General features: G+C 37.8%; 1 protein-coding gene across 2 annotated transcripts in view; it reads left to right on the top strand.

Annotated features, from left to right (window-relative positions):
• Positions 1 to 12,454, top strand: part of CLIP4 (CAP-Gly domain containing linker protein family member 4) — a 68,402-nt gene extending 55,948 nt beyond the window's left edge. For both annotated transcript variants that reach the window (XM_034952872.4, XM_034952873.3), the window contains exons 15-16: positions 3,013 to 3,085; positions 10,218 to 12,454. In XM_034952872.4, coding sequence (XP_034808763.1) covers positions 3,013 to 3,085; positions 10,218 to 10,539 — 395 coding nt within the window. In that variant the 3' untranslated portion in view covers positions 10,540 to 12,454. The remainder of the gene's footprint in view (positions 1 to 3,012; positions 3,086 to 10,217) is intronic.
• Positions 12,455 to 17,652: the final 5,198 nt, after the last annotated feature.

The raw sequence follows: 17,652 nt of genomic DNA, 5'->3' as shown, positions 1-17,652 counted from the left end.
GCTTTCATAATAATATATATTTTTTACCTCATACCAACTTTCTTTTGGTTAAGTATTTGCCGAATATATCTTTTTCTGTCCATTGACTTGTAACCTTTCTATGTTCTTATGTTTTTAGAATATTTCTATATGGCATATAGTTAGGTTTTCCTTTTTTTTTTTTTTTTTTTTGAGACGGAGTCTTGCTCTGTCACCCAGGCGGGAGTGCAGCGGCACGATCTTGGCTCACTGCAAGCTCCATCTCCCGGGTTCACGCCATCCTCCTGCCTCAGCCTCCCGAGTAGCTGGGACTACAGGCACCCACCACCACGCCCGGCTAGTATTTTGTATTTTTAGTAGAGACGGGTTTTCACTATGTTAGCCAGGGTGGTCTCGATCTCCTGACCTTGTGATCTGCCCGCCTTGGCCTCCCAAAGTGCTGGGATTACAGGTGTGAGCCACCGTGCCTGGCCTAGGTTTTACTTTTTAAAAAAAATCTGACAATCTTTCTTTTAACCTGAGAGTCTTACTCATTTGCATTTATTGTAATTACTGATATACACTGGTGATATTTTTGTTATTTTATTTGTTTTCTATTCACTTTTTTGTACTTAATAAGTGATTTTTATTTCTTGACTTTATTCTGGCTATATTCCCACCCTCTGTTTTTTTTTTTTTTTTTTCATTCTGTTTACTGCCTCTACTTGTGTAGAAGTTATAGTCTATGAATATGCTTCTTAGTAATTACTGTAGATAATTTAACATTGATACTTGGCAAAGTCTAAAGTTAATGATTTTTATCCTTTCTCAATAATAGAAAATCATTAGAAACTGAGTTGTCCAGTTTGTATTTTATTTCTCCTATAAATTTGATATTATTGTAATAGTTTCATATTGTAATGTTACTCTCATATTTCCCAGTGTCTTTACTCATTAACCCTCAGAATTTCTACTTGGGATCATTTTTAAAATTTCATGTATATAAAATTTCTTTTAGAAAGGGTCTGTTGGATAACAAACTCTTTGTTTTTGTCTTTTCCAATGATAATTTTACTGGGTGTAGAATTTTAGGTTTAAAGATATTTTCCCCCTGCATATTGACAGTATCGTTGTGCTGTTTTTGGCTTCTGTCATTGTTGATGAGACGTCACCTGTGAGTCTAACTAATTCATATTATTGTTCCACTATCATGTCTAGGTAGAGATTTCTTTTTGTTTATCCTGTTTATCCTTTTTGTTTGGCATTACAGATTTTTCTGTATCTGGGAGTTGATCAATTCTTTACAATTCTTATTTATTATAATTAAAATAGTTTCTCCTTTATTATTTTTCTTAGCTCCTTCTGAAAGTCTGTTTAGTAGTGTGTTGGACCTTCTCATTTTCTTTCCCATGCGCTCTCATATTTCTCACAACTTGTCACTCTAGACTATATTTTGGATATCTTTAGACCCATCATTCTGTTTCTTGATTCTCTCTTCAGCTATGTTTATTCTGCTGCTTAATCCGGCCATAAAGTTTTAAAATTATAAAAATTGTCTTTTTTTCTTTTTTCAAATCTGCTTGCAACTTACCATTGCAATTCTTTCCCCATATTTTCAAATTTTTCTTTTATGTCTTTAAATATTTAAAGTATTATCTTTTATTTTGTGTTAAATAATTCAGTATCTAAAGCCTTTGTGAGTCTGATTCTGCCATCTGTTTCTGTTGAGACTAACTTATGGTTTGCCTTCTTTCCTTGTGAGATGCTTGTTTTGCTCAGAATTTTATATATAAAAATTCTTTGAGGCCTGGGTTGATGCTTCCAGAGAAGATTGTGTCTACCTGTGCCAGTTGCCTGGAGGCATTGCCAACCTGGGACTTTAATTTATAGTCTCTGCAACATATATCTGTATTACAAGATAACATGAATTTCATTCATGGTAACAAATTCTGAGGGGAGAAAATTTTGTCTCCTACTGAGGATTAAGGTTGACATAAGTGACTTTCCTTTGTCTTCATCTGAACGGTGTTTCATTTCGTTTCTCATTTCACCTTGCACTGAGAGTGAGCTGTTGGGGATCCTCACTTTAACCAAGAATCTTTTGTGAGAATCTCCATTTGGAGGCCCTGGGCTTTATTTTCTTCCCTGTCTCCTGTGCAGCCAGTAAGATGAAAGCCCAGGTTCTCTGGAATTCAGTGGAAAGCCTGCTGGTATAAGATGGTCAATTACTTTGGTGCTTGGAGGCCTCTGATGGTTTCCCTTTTTTGTTTTTAGCCACTTTGAAATTGTGCCTTTTGTGTCAGCTCGATAGTATTTTTTAAAAATTATAGTTTTAAACTAAAATTGTGTCAATCAAAAGATTCATTCAGCACATCTGGTCTGCCATAACTGGCCAGGCTGGAAATCTTGTTTCTTTTTAATAACATCTTTTTAAAAATTTACCTCTTGTGAAGTGTTTTTATTTCTGTTGTATTATTTGGAGAGGCCAACAATCAAAAGCTCTGAAGTTAATTGTTCAATGTTTTATAAATGATTGTATCTTTTAAACCATTTTATCTTTTTCTTTTTTTATATGATTATCAAGATTATCATATTTGACAGTAAAAATAATCAGCTTTATAAATGTGTAATTCAATTTTATTTGATTTTTAAGAAATCTTATAATGAAATTCTCCAAAAGTAATGTCATGCTCTTCACTTATTCATCTATGTGTATAGTTTGATCATGAAAGTAAAGATGAAAATTTGTTAAGAAATCTAAACTACCATTATATTCTGTATACTTACCTTCTCTGCTTTCTTTTCTTTTTTTTTTAATGAGATAGGATCTCACTCTATTGCCCAGGCTGGTCTTGAACTCCTAAGTTCAAGCAGTCTTCCCACTAGGCCTCCCAAAGTGCTGGGATTACAGGTGTGAGCCACCATGCCAGCCTGCTGTTTTGAAAGAAACATTTAATATAATAGAACATCTATAGAAGAAGTGATAAAATATCATTTTAAATAAGGACTGAAAGCTTATATTTTTCCTCTGCTAACCCCAACTTTCATATTTAGGTTTTAGGAGAAGTTTTAGCACAACTTCTGCTTCTTCCCAAAAGGAGATTAACAGAAGAAATGCTTTTGCCAAGTGAGTATTAAGAAGATTTAGAAAAACACCTTTCAAGATGAACATGATGGGATTCTGTGAAGAAAGAAAAGTGGAGTGCCGTATCTTTTGCATTGCTTGGTAGAGTTTTAACACGTAGGAAAAAAGGTGTGATAAGTGTATTGAGAAGCGTTCTTCCTCCCTCCTTTGCAAGCGCAATTAAAAATGTCACCAGTGACTAAAACTAGTGCACTGCATATATTTTATCTTCATAGAGGTCAGAACTGTTAATAAAAGTTAAAGGAATTTACATATTGTCTTTTCATTAAGTAGGGTGGATTGCTTTTAAACTCTCCTTAAGTAATGAGAGATTTGATTTAATATTGTCAGTGATACATGAAAGAAATGTAAGGCGTAATCTTGCAGTTATTTTGAAAAATGCTCCCAATTCCTCTTAAGAGTATAATGCCCAAAAAAGCCTTTTTTTTTGTTTTGTTGCAGAGAGAATGCCCTTTTCTCTTTTTCATTTTTGTTTATCTCCCTGAGACCCACTTCACTACCCCCCATTGGTTTTCTGAAGCATTTTCACTTTAGAGCAATATGAGGCTCTTCCAGACTGATTGGGTTTAGAGGTGCTGCCAGTTAATCTATGAATAATACCCTGGGGGAAAAGGCTTAGCTGCTTAGGGAAGTACACGTGCTTGTTTAAGTAATGGGACCCTAGGAGCCACGAGAAATTAGAGCCCAGAGGCTAGAACTTGATGTCCCACTGTGGATAGGCAGGTCATTTGTTTACCTTCTGGCATGAAGGTATTGGCAAGCTTCACAGAGATCTGAAATTTCATGGGAGAAACCTGGCTCATCCTGAGGACTGTTAGGTACTGTTGAGAGGGTTGGGTGGGGCTGTTTTTCTCCCTTCCTCAAAACCATCACCAATTTTGAGAATTTTGAAGGTCTTCTTGCTTGAGTAGCTGAAGGAGTTTAAGGGCAGTCAGTTTATGCTCCAGTTTATTGAAGATATTCAAGAGTTCTTAGGCAGAATGGAAGAAGCTGCTAAGAAGAAACACCCAGGAAATAAAGGATTCTGAAGGGGGAGAGGTGTCCAAATCAGTGTCGAGATGTTGGTGAGTGGAAGAACATGATACAGAGAAGCAAGGGAAGGAGAAAACAATCTGAGCCCTGGGAATTATACAGCAGGTATGGTTATACACAAGACGCTCTGTAGACTTGAGGTGGAAATATCAGTACTTCCTTGTTTTCTCTAAAAATAAAAAAGCTTTAGTAATATTTATACAGGTTAACACTAGTCCCTTAAAAATATACTTTTATTGAGGATAGAGAATAAACTTTTTTTCTTTTTTAAATTTTTTTATTTTTGAGACAGAGTCTTGCTCTGTCACCCAGGCTGGAGTGCAGTGGCGTGATCTCGGCTCACTGCAAGCTCCGCCTCCTGGGTTCACGCCATTCTCCTGTCTCAGCCTCCCAAGCAGCTGGGACTACAGGCGCCTGCCACCACACCCGGCTAATTTTTTGTGTTTTTAGTAGAGACGGGATTTCACTGTGTTAGCCAGGATGGTCTCGATCTCCTGACCTCGTGATCTGCCCACCTTGGCCTCCCAAAGTGTTGGGATTACAGGCGTGAGCCACCGCACCCGGCTGAGAATAAACTTTTTAAATTATTTATTTATCTGTTTTTACTCATAAAGTGTGCAACCAAAATGTTTCGTGATCATTGTTCTCAGAAACAAAAGAAAGGGTTTCAGGTGCTGGCAGGCACTAGGACATTTGTCCCTGCTCTTAGGGGTGAGGGAGACAGGGCAGTGCTCGATGGCCTTCTGCCAAGGGGCCAGAGTTGATTGTGTGTTGTGCTGTTGTTAACCTGGAGACATGGTGTGTTCTGAGACACGTGTGTTGAGAAAGTATGTTTCTTGAGATTCATCAAACTCTGCTCCATATCCTTGCTTATTCGTACGGAAATAAATGATACTTTGAGAAGAAATGTGGATAATCTAGTCAGAGATGATGGACATTCTTGGGTAGAAACTTGAAGGCCTTGGAGGGCACGTTTGGCCCCTGTGAGTGAAAGCAAGCTGGGAGAGGAGAAGGAACAGATTTTTCTAGATCACGTATAGAAATGGTAGTGAGGAATGCGTTTCATCCCGAGGAAGACATGGCAGAAAGGGGGAGGGAAGCAGCTCTGTCTTCAGAACACTGTATGTCCAGTGCCAAGAATGAGCTTGAGATTTTACCATGGTCGTCAAAGGGACCTGATAGGCATGAGGCGTCGATTCTCCTTCACTCTGCGGATGTCTACATCCCGCCTGGGATCTGTCTCCTGTCCTGTTGTTACCAACTCACTTAAACTCTTCTCCATGTTATCACCAGGGCCTGCTCAAAAATCCTCACTGGGTCCTGTCTGTAGAATCTGGCTCATTGGCATGGTTTGGTCAGCCCAAATTTGATTGTCTTTAGGCAGAACTGATACCATCCAGTTGGCCACAGGTCTGTCCTCTCACATCATGTGCTTGGGTTTGTTTTCTGCCTGTCCCTTAAAGCTTTCAGATTCTCAAACAAAGAATGAAGTCCAGATTCACTGGCCTAGCATTCGAAGACCTACACGATTGGCTCTTGTGTTTCCCTGACTTTTTTTTAATGGTAATATCCTCACAGGTGATTGCAGTTCTCTAAACTGTATGCTTTTCAGGAATATAAAAAGTAATAAACAGTTTGGCCAGGCACAGTGGCTCATGCCTATAATCTCAACACTTTGGGAGGCTAAGGTGGGAGGATCACTTGAGGTCAGGAGATCGAGATCATCTTGGCCAACATGGTGAAAGCCCCTGTCTATTAAACTACAAAAAATTAGCCAGGTGTGGTGGCTTGCACCTGTAGTCCCAGCTACTCAGGAGGCTGAGGCAGGGGAATCACTTGAACCTGGGAGGCAGGGGTTTCATTGAGTCAAGATCATGCCACTGCACTCTATCCTGGCAACAGAGTAAGACTCCGTCTCAAAAAAAAAAAAAAAAATACAAAAATTAGCTGGGCATGGTGGCAGGCATCTGTAATCCCAGCTACTTGCGATGCTGAGGCAGGAGGATCACTTGAACCTGGGGGGCAGAAGTTGCAGTGAGCCTAGATTGCTCCACTGCATTCCAGCCTGGGTGACAGAGCAAGACTCTGTTTCAAAAAAAAAAGCAATATATATATTTTTCTGAGATGACGATCTCTGCATTTCCTTTTCTGTGTGCCTATCTTTCAAGCTGGCAGAAATGTCATTTCCCCACTAATGTGTCTTGAGGCTTTAAGGGAGAAGAGACGTCTTCCTCTTAGCTGATTCTGCACTGTATACAGTCTTTATTGTAGTATTTATAACATTTTACTGATTATTATGTACAAATACCTAGAACATAGCCCCATGCCTGTCATTTCATAGGTGGCCAATAAATATTTTTGAATGAGTAAACAGAGCTCTCAAACATACCATAATTCTAAGTGTCTCAATTCTCTGGCTTTTGAGCTTTTACATACCTTGAATCAAATAAATCATTCTTATTAGAACGTTTAAGTGTTTACCCAACCCATTAATTTTTGGTTTAGATGTTGAATCCATTATTTACTTGTTTCTTTAAAAGCTTTTTTGTTTATGAAAGTTGTACAATATTTGAAAAATGAAAAACCAAATGTAAAAAGGTCATCTGTAATTTTGTTACCTAGATGAGATTATCACTGTTAGCATTTGGTATATACTTTTCCAATTGTTTTCCTAATGCATGTGTCTGAATTTTTTTTTTTTTTGAGACAGAGTTTCGCTCTTGTTGCCCAAGCTGGAGTGCAATGGTGTGATCTTGGTCACTGCAACCTCTGCCTCCTGGGTTCAAGTGATTGTCCTGCCTCAGCCTCCTGAGTAGCCGGGATTACAGGCCCATACCACCATGCCTGGCTAATTTTTTGTATTTTTAGTAGAAACGGGGTTTCACCATGTTAGCCAGGCTGGTCTCGAATTCCTGACCTCAGGTGATCCACCTGCCTCAGCCTCCCAAAATTCAGGGATTACAGATGTGCACCACTGTGCCTGGCCATGTGTCTGAATTTTTAAGCAAAGGGAGATGAATCATATTCCATATGCCCATTTCAAAGCTTTCCCCTGTATATCGTGCTCATATTCCCATATTGTTTAATAGCTTCCTTCAGCGTGACTTTTGCAGTGTTTTTAAAGACTGTGCTGTGATATGAAAACATTTTTATGGCACAATAATAAATGAAAAAAATCAGAATTTAACTAGTAATAGATGCCAGACTTCTAAAACATGTATTGAACTCTCCCCTTCCTTACTCCCTTCCCAATACTTCCTATCTCTTTCTCTGCATATATGTGTGTGTGAGTGTGTTTTTCAATATTTATTTATTTATTTGACAGAGTCTTGCTCTGTCGCCCAGGCTGGAGAGCAGTGGCACTATCTCAGCTCACAGAAACCTCTGCCTCCCGAGTTCAAGCGATTATCATGCCTCAGCCTCTTGAGTAGCTGGGATTACAGGCGCCTGCAACTGTGCCCTTCTAAGTTTTGTATTTTTTGTACAGCCAGGGTTTCACCATGCTGGCCAGGCTGGTCTGAAACTCCTGGCCTTAAGTGATCTGCCTGCCTCAGCCTCCCCAGGTGCTGGGATTATAGGCATGAGCCACTGTGCCCAGTCTCTTTTTTTCAGTTTATGCATTAAAGGTCTTTATTTGCAGTTTATTTTAATATAGAGGAGTGGTGAGAGTCATATCCTTTTTCTCAGCTAATTTTTACAGCACTCCTGATTCAATGTTCACTCCTTTTTCACTGCTTTGAAGTTTTACTTTTTAATCACATGTAAAATAATTATGTCTATTTTTCATTTTTCTAGAATATGTTCTCTATGTCATTTAAAACTACATTCTTATGCCAGAGCCACATTGTTTTAACTATTTTAACTTTATAATTTAACCTAACGGCAGCATAAACCTTGCCTCATTATTTTTCAGCCTTTTCTTAATTGCCAGTACCCATTCTGTTTGTGAAGAGAGCCTGGCCTTTGTGCTTATACAGCCATGGATCTGAGCCTCAACTTTGCTCTTTTCATCTCTCTGAACTTAGGCACATAGCTTAGTTTTTCTGAGCCTCAGATTATTCTTCCATTATAAGGAGGTAATAATCCCAGCTTCCCTGGTTTGGGTGAGATCGAAAGAGATAACGTATGTGAAGTGTTAGGTACCTAGTAAGTGTTCAGGAAATGATAGCTATTGTCATCATTCATGTGAAAATTACAGTAATTTTGTCAGGTTACGAAAAACATCCATTTGGGGAGAATTAACCTATATACATTTCTATTTAGTAACAGAGCTCTTCCATGTATGTTCTTCAGTAAAGATGTATGCTTTTTCTTATAGGTATTACATGTTTCTTTATTAAATTTATTATTGTATTTGTGCATTTGACATGTAAATAATTTAAGACTATTTTCTAATTAGAATTCTATCACTTACTGGCAGATGTGGCTTAGAATAAATCTCTGAGCCTCAGTTTTCCTATCCATTAAAATTAGTCATCTTCCTTTCTTATAGGGTGGTTAATAGGAACAAATGAGACATTGTGTGTGACAGTGTATTAAAAATATAGAAAGTGAAATGAAATATGAAATAAGTAAGGCCCAGATTCTGTTCACAACAAGATCCTGTGTAGTGTTAGTAACAAGTTCTGTGTTGAATCTCCTGTGGGGTAGGGAGAGGGGTTTCTTTTGGAGGAGAGGTGGCATGGGATAGAGGATGGAAGGCACCAGGTAGTTTTGATGGTTTCTTTCTGGCCGTTTTAGAAGGTCTCAGCTCAGGGAGCGACAAGACCCTGGTCATGTTTCTATTGTGGGTGAATATCAGGGTCAGCTACTTGCAGTGGACAGTGCAGGCAGCTCTGGGGCAATATAGCCTTGAGGCCTTGGATGAGTGCACTGGGGAGTCCCATGCCTCATTATCAGGTTATGGTGGTGGTGAGTGCTAGGAGACGTTCTTGCACACTGTAAGGAATGTTGTGTTGTAGGGAGAAGGAGAGGCAGCTGCTCAAGGCACCTCAGACCCTCGTTAGTGTTAGTGGCTGGGAGGGTGCTAAACCTTTAACCGTAACTGGAATTCATACATAGAATATACATACATATGTGTATAGATATTTCCAAAGTTGTAGATTTACAGTTTTTAAAATTTGTTTGCATATGAAAAAATATTTTTTAAAGTGAACAAAAAATAATTTAAATTTACTACACAGTCAAAATACTAGATTCTTTTTGCTTTATTTGATAATATTGATAGCAATTAAAACAGCCAAAATACTAGATTCTTTCTTTTTGCTTTATTTGATAATACTAGTAGAAATTAATTAGGTATAAGTGTATTTTTTCTAATTGCTATTTTACTGAAAGCATATATATGTATGTGTGTGTGTGTGTGTACACATGTGTATATATATATATATATATGGCAAATGAAATCTTAAATCCAGAATGGGGTAGTCTTAAAATAGCGCAAAAGACAAAAACTTTTAAAATGTTAAACAGAAGTACAGTTGAACTTTGAGTAATGAGTGCAGGGGTTAGGAGTGCCATCCCCTGCTTGCCTGCAACAGTTGAAAATCAGTGTGTAACTTTGGACTCCCCCAAAACTTAACTACTGATAGCCTATTGTTGACTGGAAGCCTTACCTATAACATAAACAGCTGATTAATACATATTTTGTATGTTACATATAGTATGTACTGTATTTTTACTATAAAGAGAAAAAAATGTTAAAGTCATAGGGAAAATATATTTACTATTCCTGAAGTAGAAGCGGATCATCATAAAGATCTTCTTCTTCATTGTCCTCACTTTGTGCAGGCTGAGGAGAAGGAGGAAGAGAAGGGGTTGGTCTTGCTGTCCCAGGTGGCGGAGGTGGAAGAAACTTCTGTGTATGCGTGGACCCACGTACTTCAAACCTGTGTAGTTCATGGGTCAACTGTATACTCTAAAACTGCTATTTAAAATTTAAAAATCAAGTTGTGACCATAAAGTATTCTCTTTTGGGAACTGAGTGAATGAATTCTGAATCTGGCAGTGGAAATGAATATGATGCATTGTATTACGTGGCTTCAGCACTAAATAATTTTTCCCACTTTTCCCTTCCGCACAGATCGAAAGCTGCTTTGCGTCGCAGTTGGAGCAGCACCGCCACTGCAGGTGGCATTGAAGGGAGCGTGAAGCTGCACGAGGGGTCTCAGGTCCTGCTCACGAGCTCCAATGAGATGGGTACTGTTAGGTACGTGGGCCCCACTGACTTTGCTTCAGGTATCTGGCTTGGACTTGAGCTCCGAAGCGCCAAGGGAAAAAATGATGGGTCAGTGGGTGACAAGCGCTATTTCACCTGTAAGCCGAACCATGGAGTCTTAGTTCGACCGAGCAGAGTGACCTATCGGGGAATTAATGGGTCAAAACTTGTGGATGAGAATTGTTAAGCTTCTAAAATATTAAGTAAGCTCAAATATATATATTTGGTGTAAATAAAGAGTCCATGGTAAATGGTTTACTTTATTTAGCCATATTAAAATTTTGAAAATATAGTTATCTTCTTAAAAACCATTATAACAATTTAGAGAGAGTTCTTTACAAAGCCATGAATATGAACTATGGGGAATCATGGTTCTTTTAAAGCAATTTTCAAAATAGGTACCAATTAAAGCTTTAGGTCCCAAGAAGAGTCTGGGACTCAGGAAGAAAAAGTGCCATCAGGTGACCAGCTGTTGCATTTCTTGCTTATTCTGTTTTGTTTTTGCACATCATATTGGATTTTTCTTAGTGCCCTAATTGTGAAGGGTTTCTCTAGCTTTGGTTATGTATAATGTTCACGTGACCTTTTTTTGTCAAGCATTTTTGGAATTTTTCTTTCTTTCTGTGCTTTATTACTAATAAGTCCAATGAGTGAGTAGTAGCTAGATGACTAGTATGTAGTTTTATATTTTGGTAAAATTATTTGCCCTTTCAGAAATGCCTCATCTAAAGATACATGATAATTTTGGAGTTGGAAGGGGCCTTAGAGGCTCTCCAGCTCTGCTTCTTGCCCATTGCCAAATACTGAAATGGAAGCCCATCTTACCTGGGGTCACTAACTGGTTGGTTAACTGAGCTAAGAATAGACTGTGGGTCTCCTCACTTGTGGCCCAGTGCTCTTTCTGCTATACAAAATGTCTAATCTCAGATTTTTCTTCTGCTGCTTGACTGCTTCATCTGGATGAACTACAAAAAACCCATGATTAAGGTTTATGAATTCAAGTAATAATTAGATTTTTTTTGTGCAGACTTACTTAACTTCCTTATTGGATATGTTTGTAACACATAAACACGAAGCACTTTTCAAACATGATGCACTTTTATCTTTGTGAATAATTTACTGTCCTTTCCTCCTGGGATATGAGAAACATTTTAAAAAACGTATTTAACAGAAGAGAGCAAATAAAGATATATCAGGAAGGATGTATTAGTTATTTACTTAAATGTTTATAATATCTGGATTTTTTTTGTTTTATTACTCATAGAACTGGTGTTGTTTGCTGTTTTTATTTCTCTAATTGTTGCAGAGTTCTGCCTGTTACAAAGCTACAGAACTGTATCGTTTTTATTTTCCTTCTTGAGCACATGTTAACAAACTAAGCTTCACATTAGAGTGATGTCATAATGTAAAATGTTTGCATTGTGGTTAGGTATTGAAGTTTATGTCCTGTCTGTGTAAAGATTCATCTTTTATTGTAAATATTTAGACTTTACCACAGAAATATTGGAACAGTTTGCTTTATAAGATTAAAAAGCATCCTTCAGAATGGAGCTTGCCTTGTGCTTAGAAATAATATGTTGAACTATTTTGCAATATACTATTTTAAATCTAAATTCTGTCACTTCGCTGCCTTTTTAAAATAGTGTGGTGTTTCAAATATTGCTAGAGCTATTTTCCTGAAATACATTTGCAAAATAAGGCTGCTTTGTAATCAAGGAATATTTTTATTGATTGAAGGAAATGACTGTACTGCGATTCAAAAGTAAACTTATTTTATTATACAGATTATTTCTTAAAAACTCTATTTATACCTTAACATGAAATCCATGACCACACCAAACTTGGTTATTCATAATTTTTCCTGTTAAATATAAAACACTGTAAGTTAAAAACAGTAATGCCAACACTGAATTTATTTTTGAGGTTGAAGAACCAGTTGTTCTCTTTCTATTTAGATGAGGATGATTGAGTCCATATACCATGTATGTTTACATATACTATACATGCACATTAGGTGTTTTCATTTGTGTTTTGCTGATGAAATGTCATTTAAAGTTCACTTCTTGAGCATCAATAAAAAGGGAAGCTGTGTGGTTTTGGAATGGTATCTTGTCATTTACCCTATTTGCAACTCTCCTTTTCTCAGTAACTCAGGGTGCATATGCTTTGAACTTTTTCCTCACGGTAATGGCTTGGATTTGTCCTATCCCTATAAAGAGTATTAAAAAGTATCATGCTTTCTACTCAACAGTCTATGTTCATAGCCACCATCCTATTAGTATTGTTTTGACGAATAGTGAGTCATTTGAGAAAAGAACGTATTTCTACAGTTGGGATTTCACTTGTCTATTTAGAGTAGGATGGAACACTTTGAATTTAGATTAAAAAATAGAAATAATTAGCTGCCTTTTACTAAAAAACTTTGTTTTTATATTTAGGGTGATTTGGGGGGAATATTTTTAAGTATGTAAGAATGTTGAGTACTGCTGTTTGCTAACTGTGAACTCTGGTGTTGTAATCTTGTGAGTCTCTGGCACCTCCTCCCAAGAGCTCCTTGTTTCCCTCTCATGTTTTATTTTTCTCTTTAGCATTTGGTCATGCCTATTACTGATTACAACTTCTTGCTTATTATTTCTTTCTTCCTTCACGAGATTGAGGAGTGGATTTTTGACTGTTTTGTTCACCACTTTATCCCCAACACCTAGAATAATACTTGGTACCTAGTAGATGCTCGGTTTTGTTGAGTGAACAAAGGCAGTAAAGGCCATTGATTGATGGAAATAGAGATAGTATCTAGCTAGCTTCACACAAGGGGCCTTGCGAGACTAGGCCACAGAACAGGTAAATTTTCTTAGACACGAAAGGAGGAAGGAGGACAAGAAAAGTTTGAATCCAGGAGCCCAACTTACCCCTGAAGAGTGCCGTGTAAGAGACAACAGATGCTGAGTGGCGCAGCAGTAGGGAATGGGGAGGAAAGACGCAGCAGGACCACCTGGGGCAGCTCCCTTTCCCTTCTGCCTGGGGCTAACTTTGAATTCCTATTTTAATATGATGATAATTTAGAGAATATGGTAATACATGTGGTCTAATATGGAGAGAATGAACTGGATCATACTCAAGTGGGGATAACGTTGATCTCCAGTATTAAATATATATCTATATCTATCTATCTATATTTTTTTTTGAGGCAGGGCCTTGCTCTGTCACCCAGGCTGTAATGCAGTGGCGGGATCTCGGCTTACTGCAACCTCCGCCTCCTGGGTTCAAGTGATTCTCCTGCCTCAGCCTCCCGAGTAGCTGGGATTACAGGCACCCACCACCATGCCCAGCTAATTTTTTGTATTTTTAGTAGAGATGAAGTTTCACCATGTTGGCCAGGCTAGTCACGAACTCCAGACCTCAGGTGATTCACCTGCCTTGGCCTCCCAAAGTGCTGAGATTACAGGTGTGATCCACCGTGCCTGGCTGTGTTAGATATTTTTATTTCAGAGTTTTATTTTGAGGCTACCTATTTAGAATGTGTGATAATATTATTTAAACCACATCAACCAGTGGCTAGAAGCCTATTGTGTTAAAATCATTCTTAATTGAGAAATAGTTCTAGTAATTTTAACTACTTACCAGATGGATATTTGTTATCTAAGTAACAAATGACTAAATGACTCAGAGACATATAATATTCATAGCCACATTGCAAGCCAATAGAAGGATTAATTTATTTTTTTCATGCCTTTTCCTTCACTTATTTATAATACAGATACAGTGGTTAATACAAAACTCATGTTATCATGTATATTTTTAGTAATTGTTTAGTATCCCTTGGTACACAGGCCTTATTTACAAACAATGTCACATATACTGTTTGAATATAAAATAAACATTCCTAATGAAATTTGTGTATGGGCTGAACAAGTTAAGCTTTCAGGACATGTTAATAGTGTATTATAAGCAGAATATGATGCCTTTGCATAGGCAAAAAGATTTTGTTCTACCATTTTTTTTTGCTAATTCTCCTTTTTATGAGAGGAAAAGTATACGTGGTGGAATTTGAGTAGACGGGCACATATTACTGACATTAATATCGTTTCATTATGTGTGGTCAAATGAAACTTTTTGTTTTATAGCTCTCCCTTGAGAGCAGCCTCAAGGTGTAAGAGAAGCTTTTTCCGTTTATCTTTTTAGAATGTCTTCCAGTGAATAGAATGTTCATGACAATAAATCAGCAGCAAATTTCATCCTTTACTATACCTTTCAAATAGGGCAAGCGTAGTCATGGTGGTGCTGAGAAGGGGCAGGGCATTCTGAATTATTAAAGATATTTCAGGTGTTTAAATTGAGGCTGTTAGCTGAAAACATAATCTGTTCCCAAGGATCACTGGTGTCATTTTTTAAATGCTCATAAATCTGGTTTAAATTTGGCTCTAAAATCTCACATGAACCCAGATATGTGAGTTTGTTGCTACCGTAACCCCAATAGACTCCTGTGTCAGGAGAAATTTGGTCTCAGGATTAGATATGTAGTCAGAGTTGTTTCAACTGGCTACATAAAATCCAACTGGGATCAGTTGAACTGAGCAAGCTAACTATCCTGTACTGAATTTGAATTTTAGGCATTTCTAAAGCATGGAAGGTTTAACCATCCAAGTGCTGTGTTCTTGGCCTGTGTCCATCTGGTGGAGGTTAAGTTCTTTCAGTTCCAGCCCTTCATGACTTTATTCCACGTAGACAGACTTACCTTATTGAAGGCTGAACTAATTATTATTTTTCACCTAACAAATCAAATCAGACCGACATGGAGATGAATCAGGTTAAGATTATATGCACAGCTTCACGCCATGCGTTTTGTTCTTTTCTCTAGTATGACTTCTGAGATTAAGCTTGAAACTCAGTTAACAGTGTTAATGACATTGGCTGCCCCTGACAGTTCTTGTCGTGAAGGGTGGGTGTTACTATCCAGTATCTTTGGGGGGAAAAAACCCCTATAATGGATTTTTAAATGAATTTTAATAGTCATAAAAAGTCTTGTATTGATGGCAAGGGGAAGTGGATTTTGCATTACAGACAATATAGAGCATTACAGAGCAGAAGAATAAAGTGAAAAATTATAGTCACCTTTATTGAACCTGCTAATACAAATGGATTTCTAATAAGAATTCCAATACATTACATATATTAGTGAAAATACTGTAATTTTTCAGATGATATTTTCTCTTTCTTGAAGGGAATAGAGCTTAGGGAATTAAGAAATAGCATGAGATTCTTGAGGCCTCACTTTACACCCCCTGGTGTGTGACAAAAGAAAATCCAATGTAATTTTCTGCTTTAGTTTCTTATCCTTTATAAAACATCACCAGCTGTTTCCTGGTACATACTTGAGGAAAAAGAATTTCTATCTTGAAAATTACTTTATTTCTTCTGAGAACTGTGAAATACTATATAAATATTACTTTGAGAATAATGCAAAAAGATTTAAATTGTTTCTTTTCTCAACTATTAGATGCAGTAAAATATAGGAAATTTGCCCACAGTCGTCACAATCTTATCTTGGTGGATTGTTTGAATTGGCTATCTTTTTGGATTCCCTGTTTCTAGGGATCCATTATAAAGCTATATGGTTCACAACAGATCTCCAAAAATTGCCATCCAATGGCAGTGGATATCTCTATAAAACCTGAATAGAGGGGTTCTATCCAATTCTATGGTGATTGTGAGAGAAGACTCCTGTTCCTCATGAATTGCCCATCATAATGGCACTTGGATGCGCTTGTTGAGGAGTGTCAGAATCCACAGGCATCTCCTGCTCTCAAACACCTGGCCTGCTTTAGGCTTTGCCACCTCACTTTGGGAATGGGCACTGATATGGTTTGGCTGTGTCCCCACCCAAATCTCATCTTGAATTATTGTAGCTTCTATCATCCCTGTGTGTCATGGGAGGGACCTGGTGGGAGGTAACTGAATCATGGGGGTAGGTTTTCCCATGGTGTTCTCATGATAGTGAGTAAGTCTCATGAGATCTGATAGTTTTATAAAGGGCAGTTCCCCTGCACACACACTCTTGCTTGCTGCCATGTAAGACATGCCTTTGCTCCTCCTTTGCCTTCCACCATGATTGTGAGGCCTCCCCAGCCATGTGGAACTGTGAGTTCATTAAACCTCTTTTTCTTTATAAATTACTCAGTCTCAGGTATGTCTTCATCAGCAGTGTGAGAACAGACTAATACAGGCACTAAGAGGTGCAAATTGTCAACTGACAGAAAGTGCATCAGATATACCATCAAATATTAGGTGTGATAAAAGATAAGTTTTATGGTTTTACTTTGCTAATAAGGTTCCCATTATAGCAAATGTAATGAAAGAGAAATAAGTGATGTGGCACTGAAAGCATGAAAGTCATTAAATGGACATGACTCATAGTTCTGCTGGCTTTGCTTCTTTCTGGAAATCATCCCTGATTAATCTCGTTTTGCTATGGTAAGGATTTGATGATTTGTTAAAGAGATCTTTGAATAGAAAGATCTTTGAATAAACAGAGGACTGATACTAAACTCTCTGGTCTACTTCTACATAAAGATTACATATGATTTGTCTCACTGGGATAAGAGTTAAGGTCAAGGACACATGCACACACCAGTGATGCTCCACTGATAATGACTGGGTGTTGGAATTTACCTTAAACAGGTGAAGTCCTACAGAATCATGGACTTGACAGTTAGAAGGGGCCTTTGAGACCAAAGCCTTCTATATATATCTCTATGTATATAGAAGATGGAGTCTTGCACTGTCACCCAGGCTGGAGTGCAGTGGCGTGATCTCCACTTACTGCAACCTCCGCCTCGTGGGTTCAAGCGATTCTCCTGCCTCACCCTCCCGAGTAGCTGGGATTACAGGCGCCTGCCACCATGCCTGGCTAATTTTTTGTATTTTTAGTACAGATGGGGTTTCACTATGTTGGCCAGGCTGGTCTTGAACTCCTGACCTCGTTTTTTAAATAAAATGAGAGTTTCAGTAACTTGCTTGAGTCAGGGAGGTAGTAATTGCAGTCTAGTAGTGGTAGGTCTCTTAACTCCTGCCTGGTCTGCTTGCTGTTTTCTCAAGTAATTGATGAATGCTAAACCATCCTAGATGATATAATCATCTGAAGTTTTATCAATTTGATATTCATCTATGTTAGCAAATACCTCTTCTAATATGTAAATACTGTAGGGAGAAATACTACCCTAGCTGCTAAGGTTTCAATGTGAGTTCATTTAATAAGACTGTCTTTCACCTAACACCAGCTGAAATGAACATTGAGTGATGG

Source organism: Pan paniscus, chromosome 12 (genome assembly GCF_029289425.2).
Source record: "Pan paniscus chromosome 12, NHGRI_mPanPan1-v2.0_pri, whole genome shotgun sequence".
Classification (NCBI taxonomy): Eukaryota; Metazoa; Chordata; class Mammalia; order Primates; family Hominidae; genus Pan; species Pan paniscus.
Note: the sequence above shows the minus strand (reverse complement) of the source record. Positions and strands in the feature narration are given on the sequence as shown.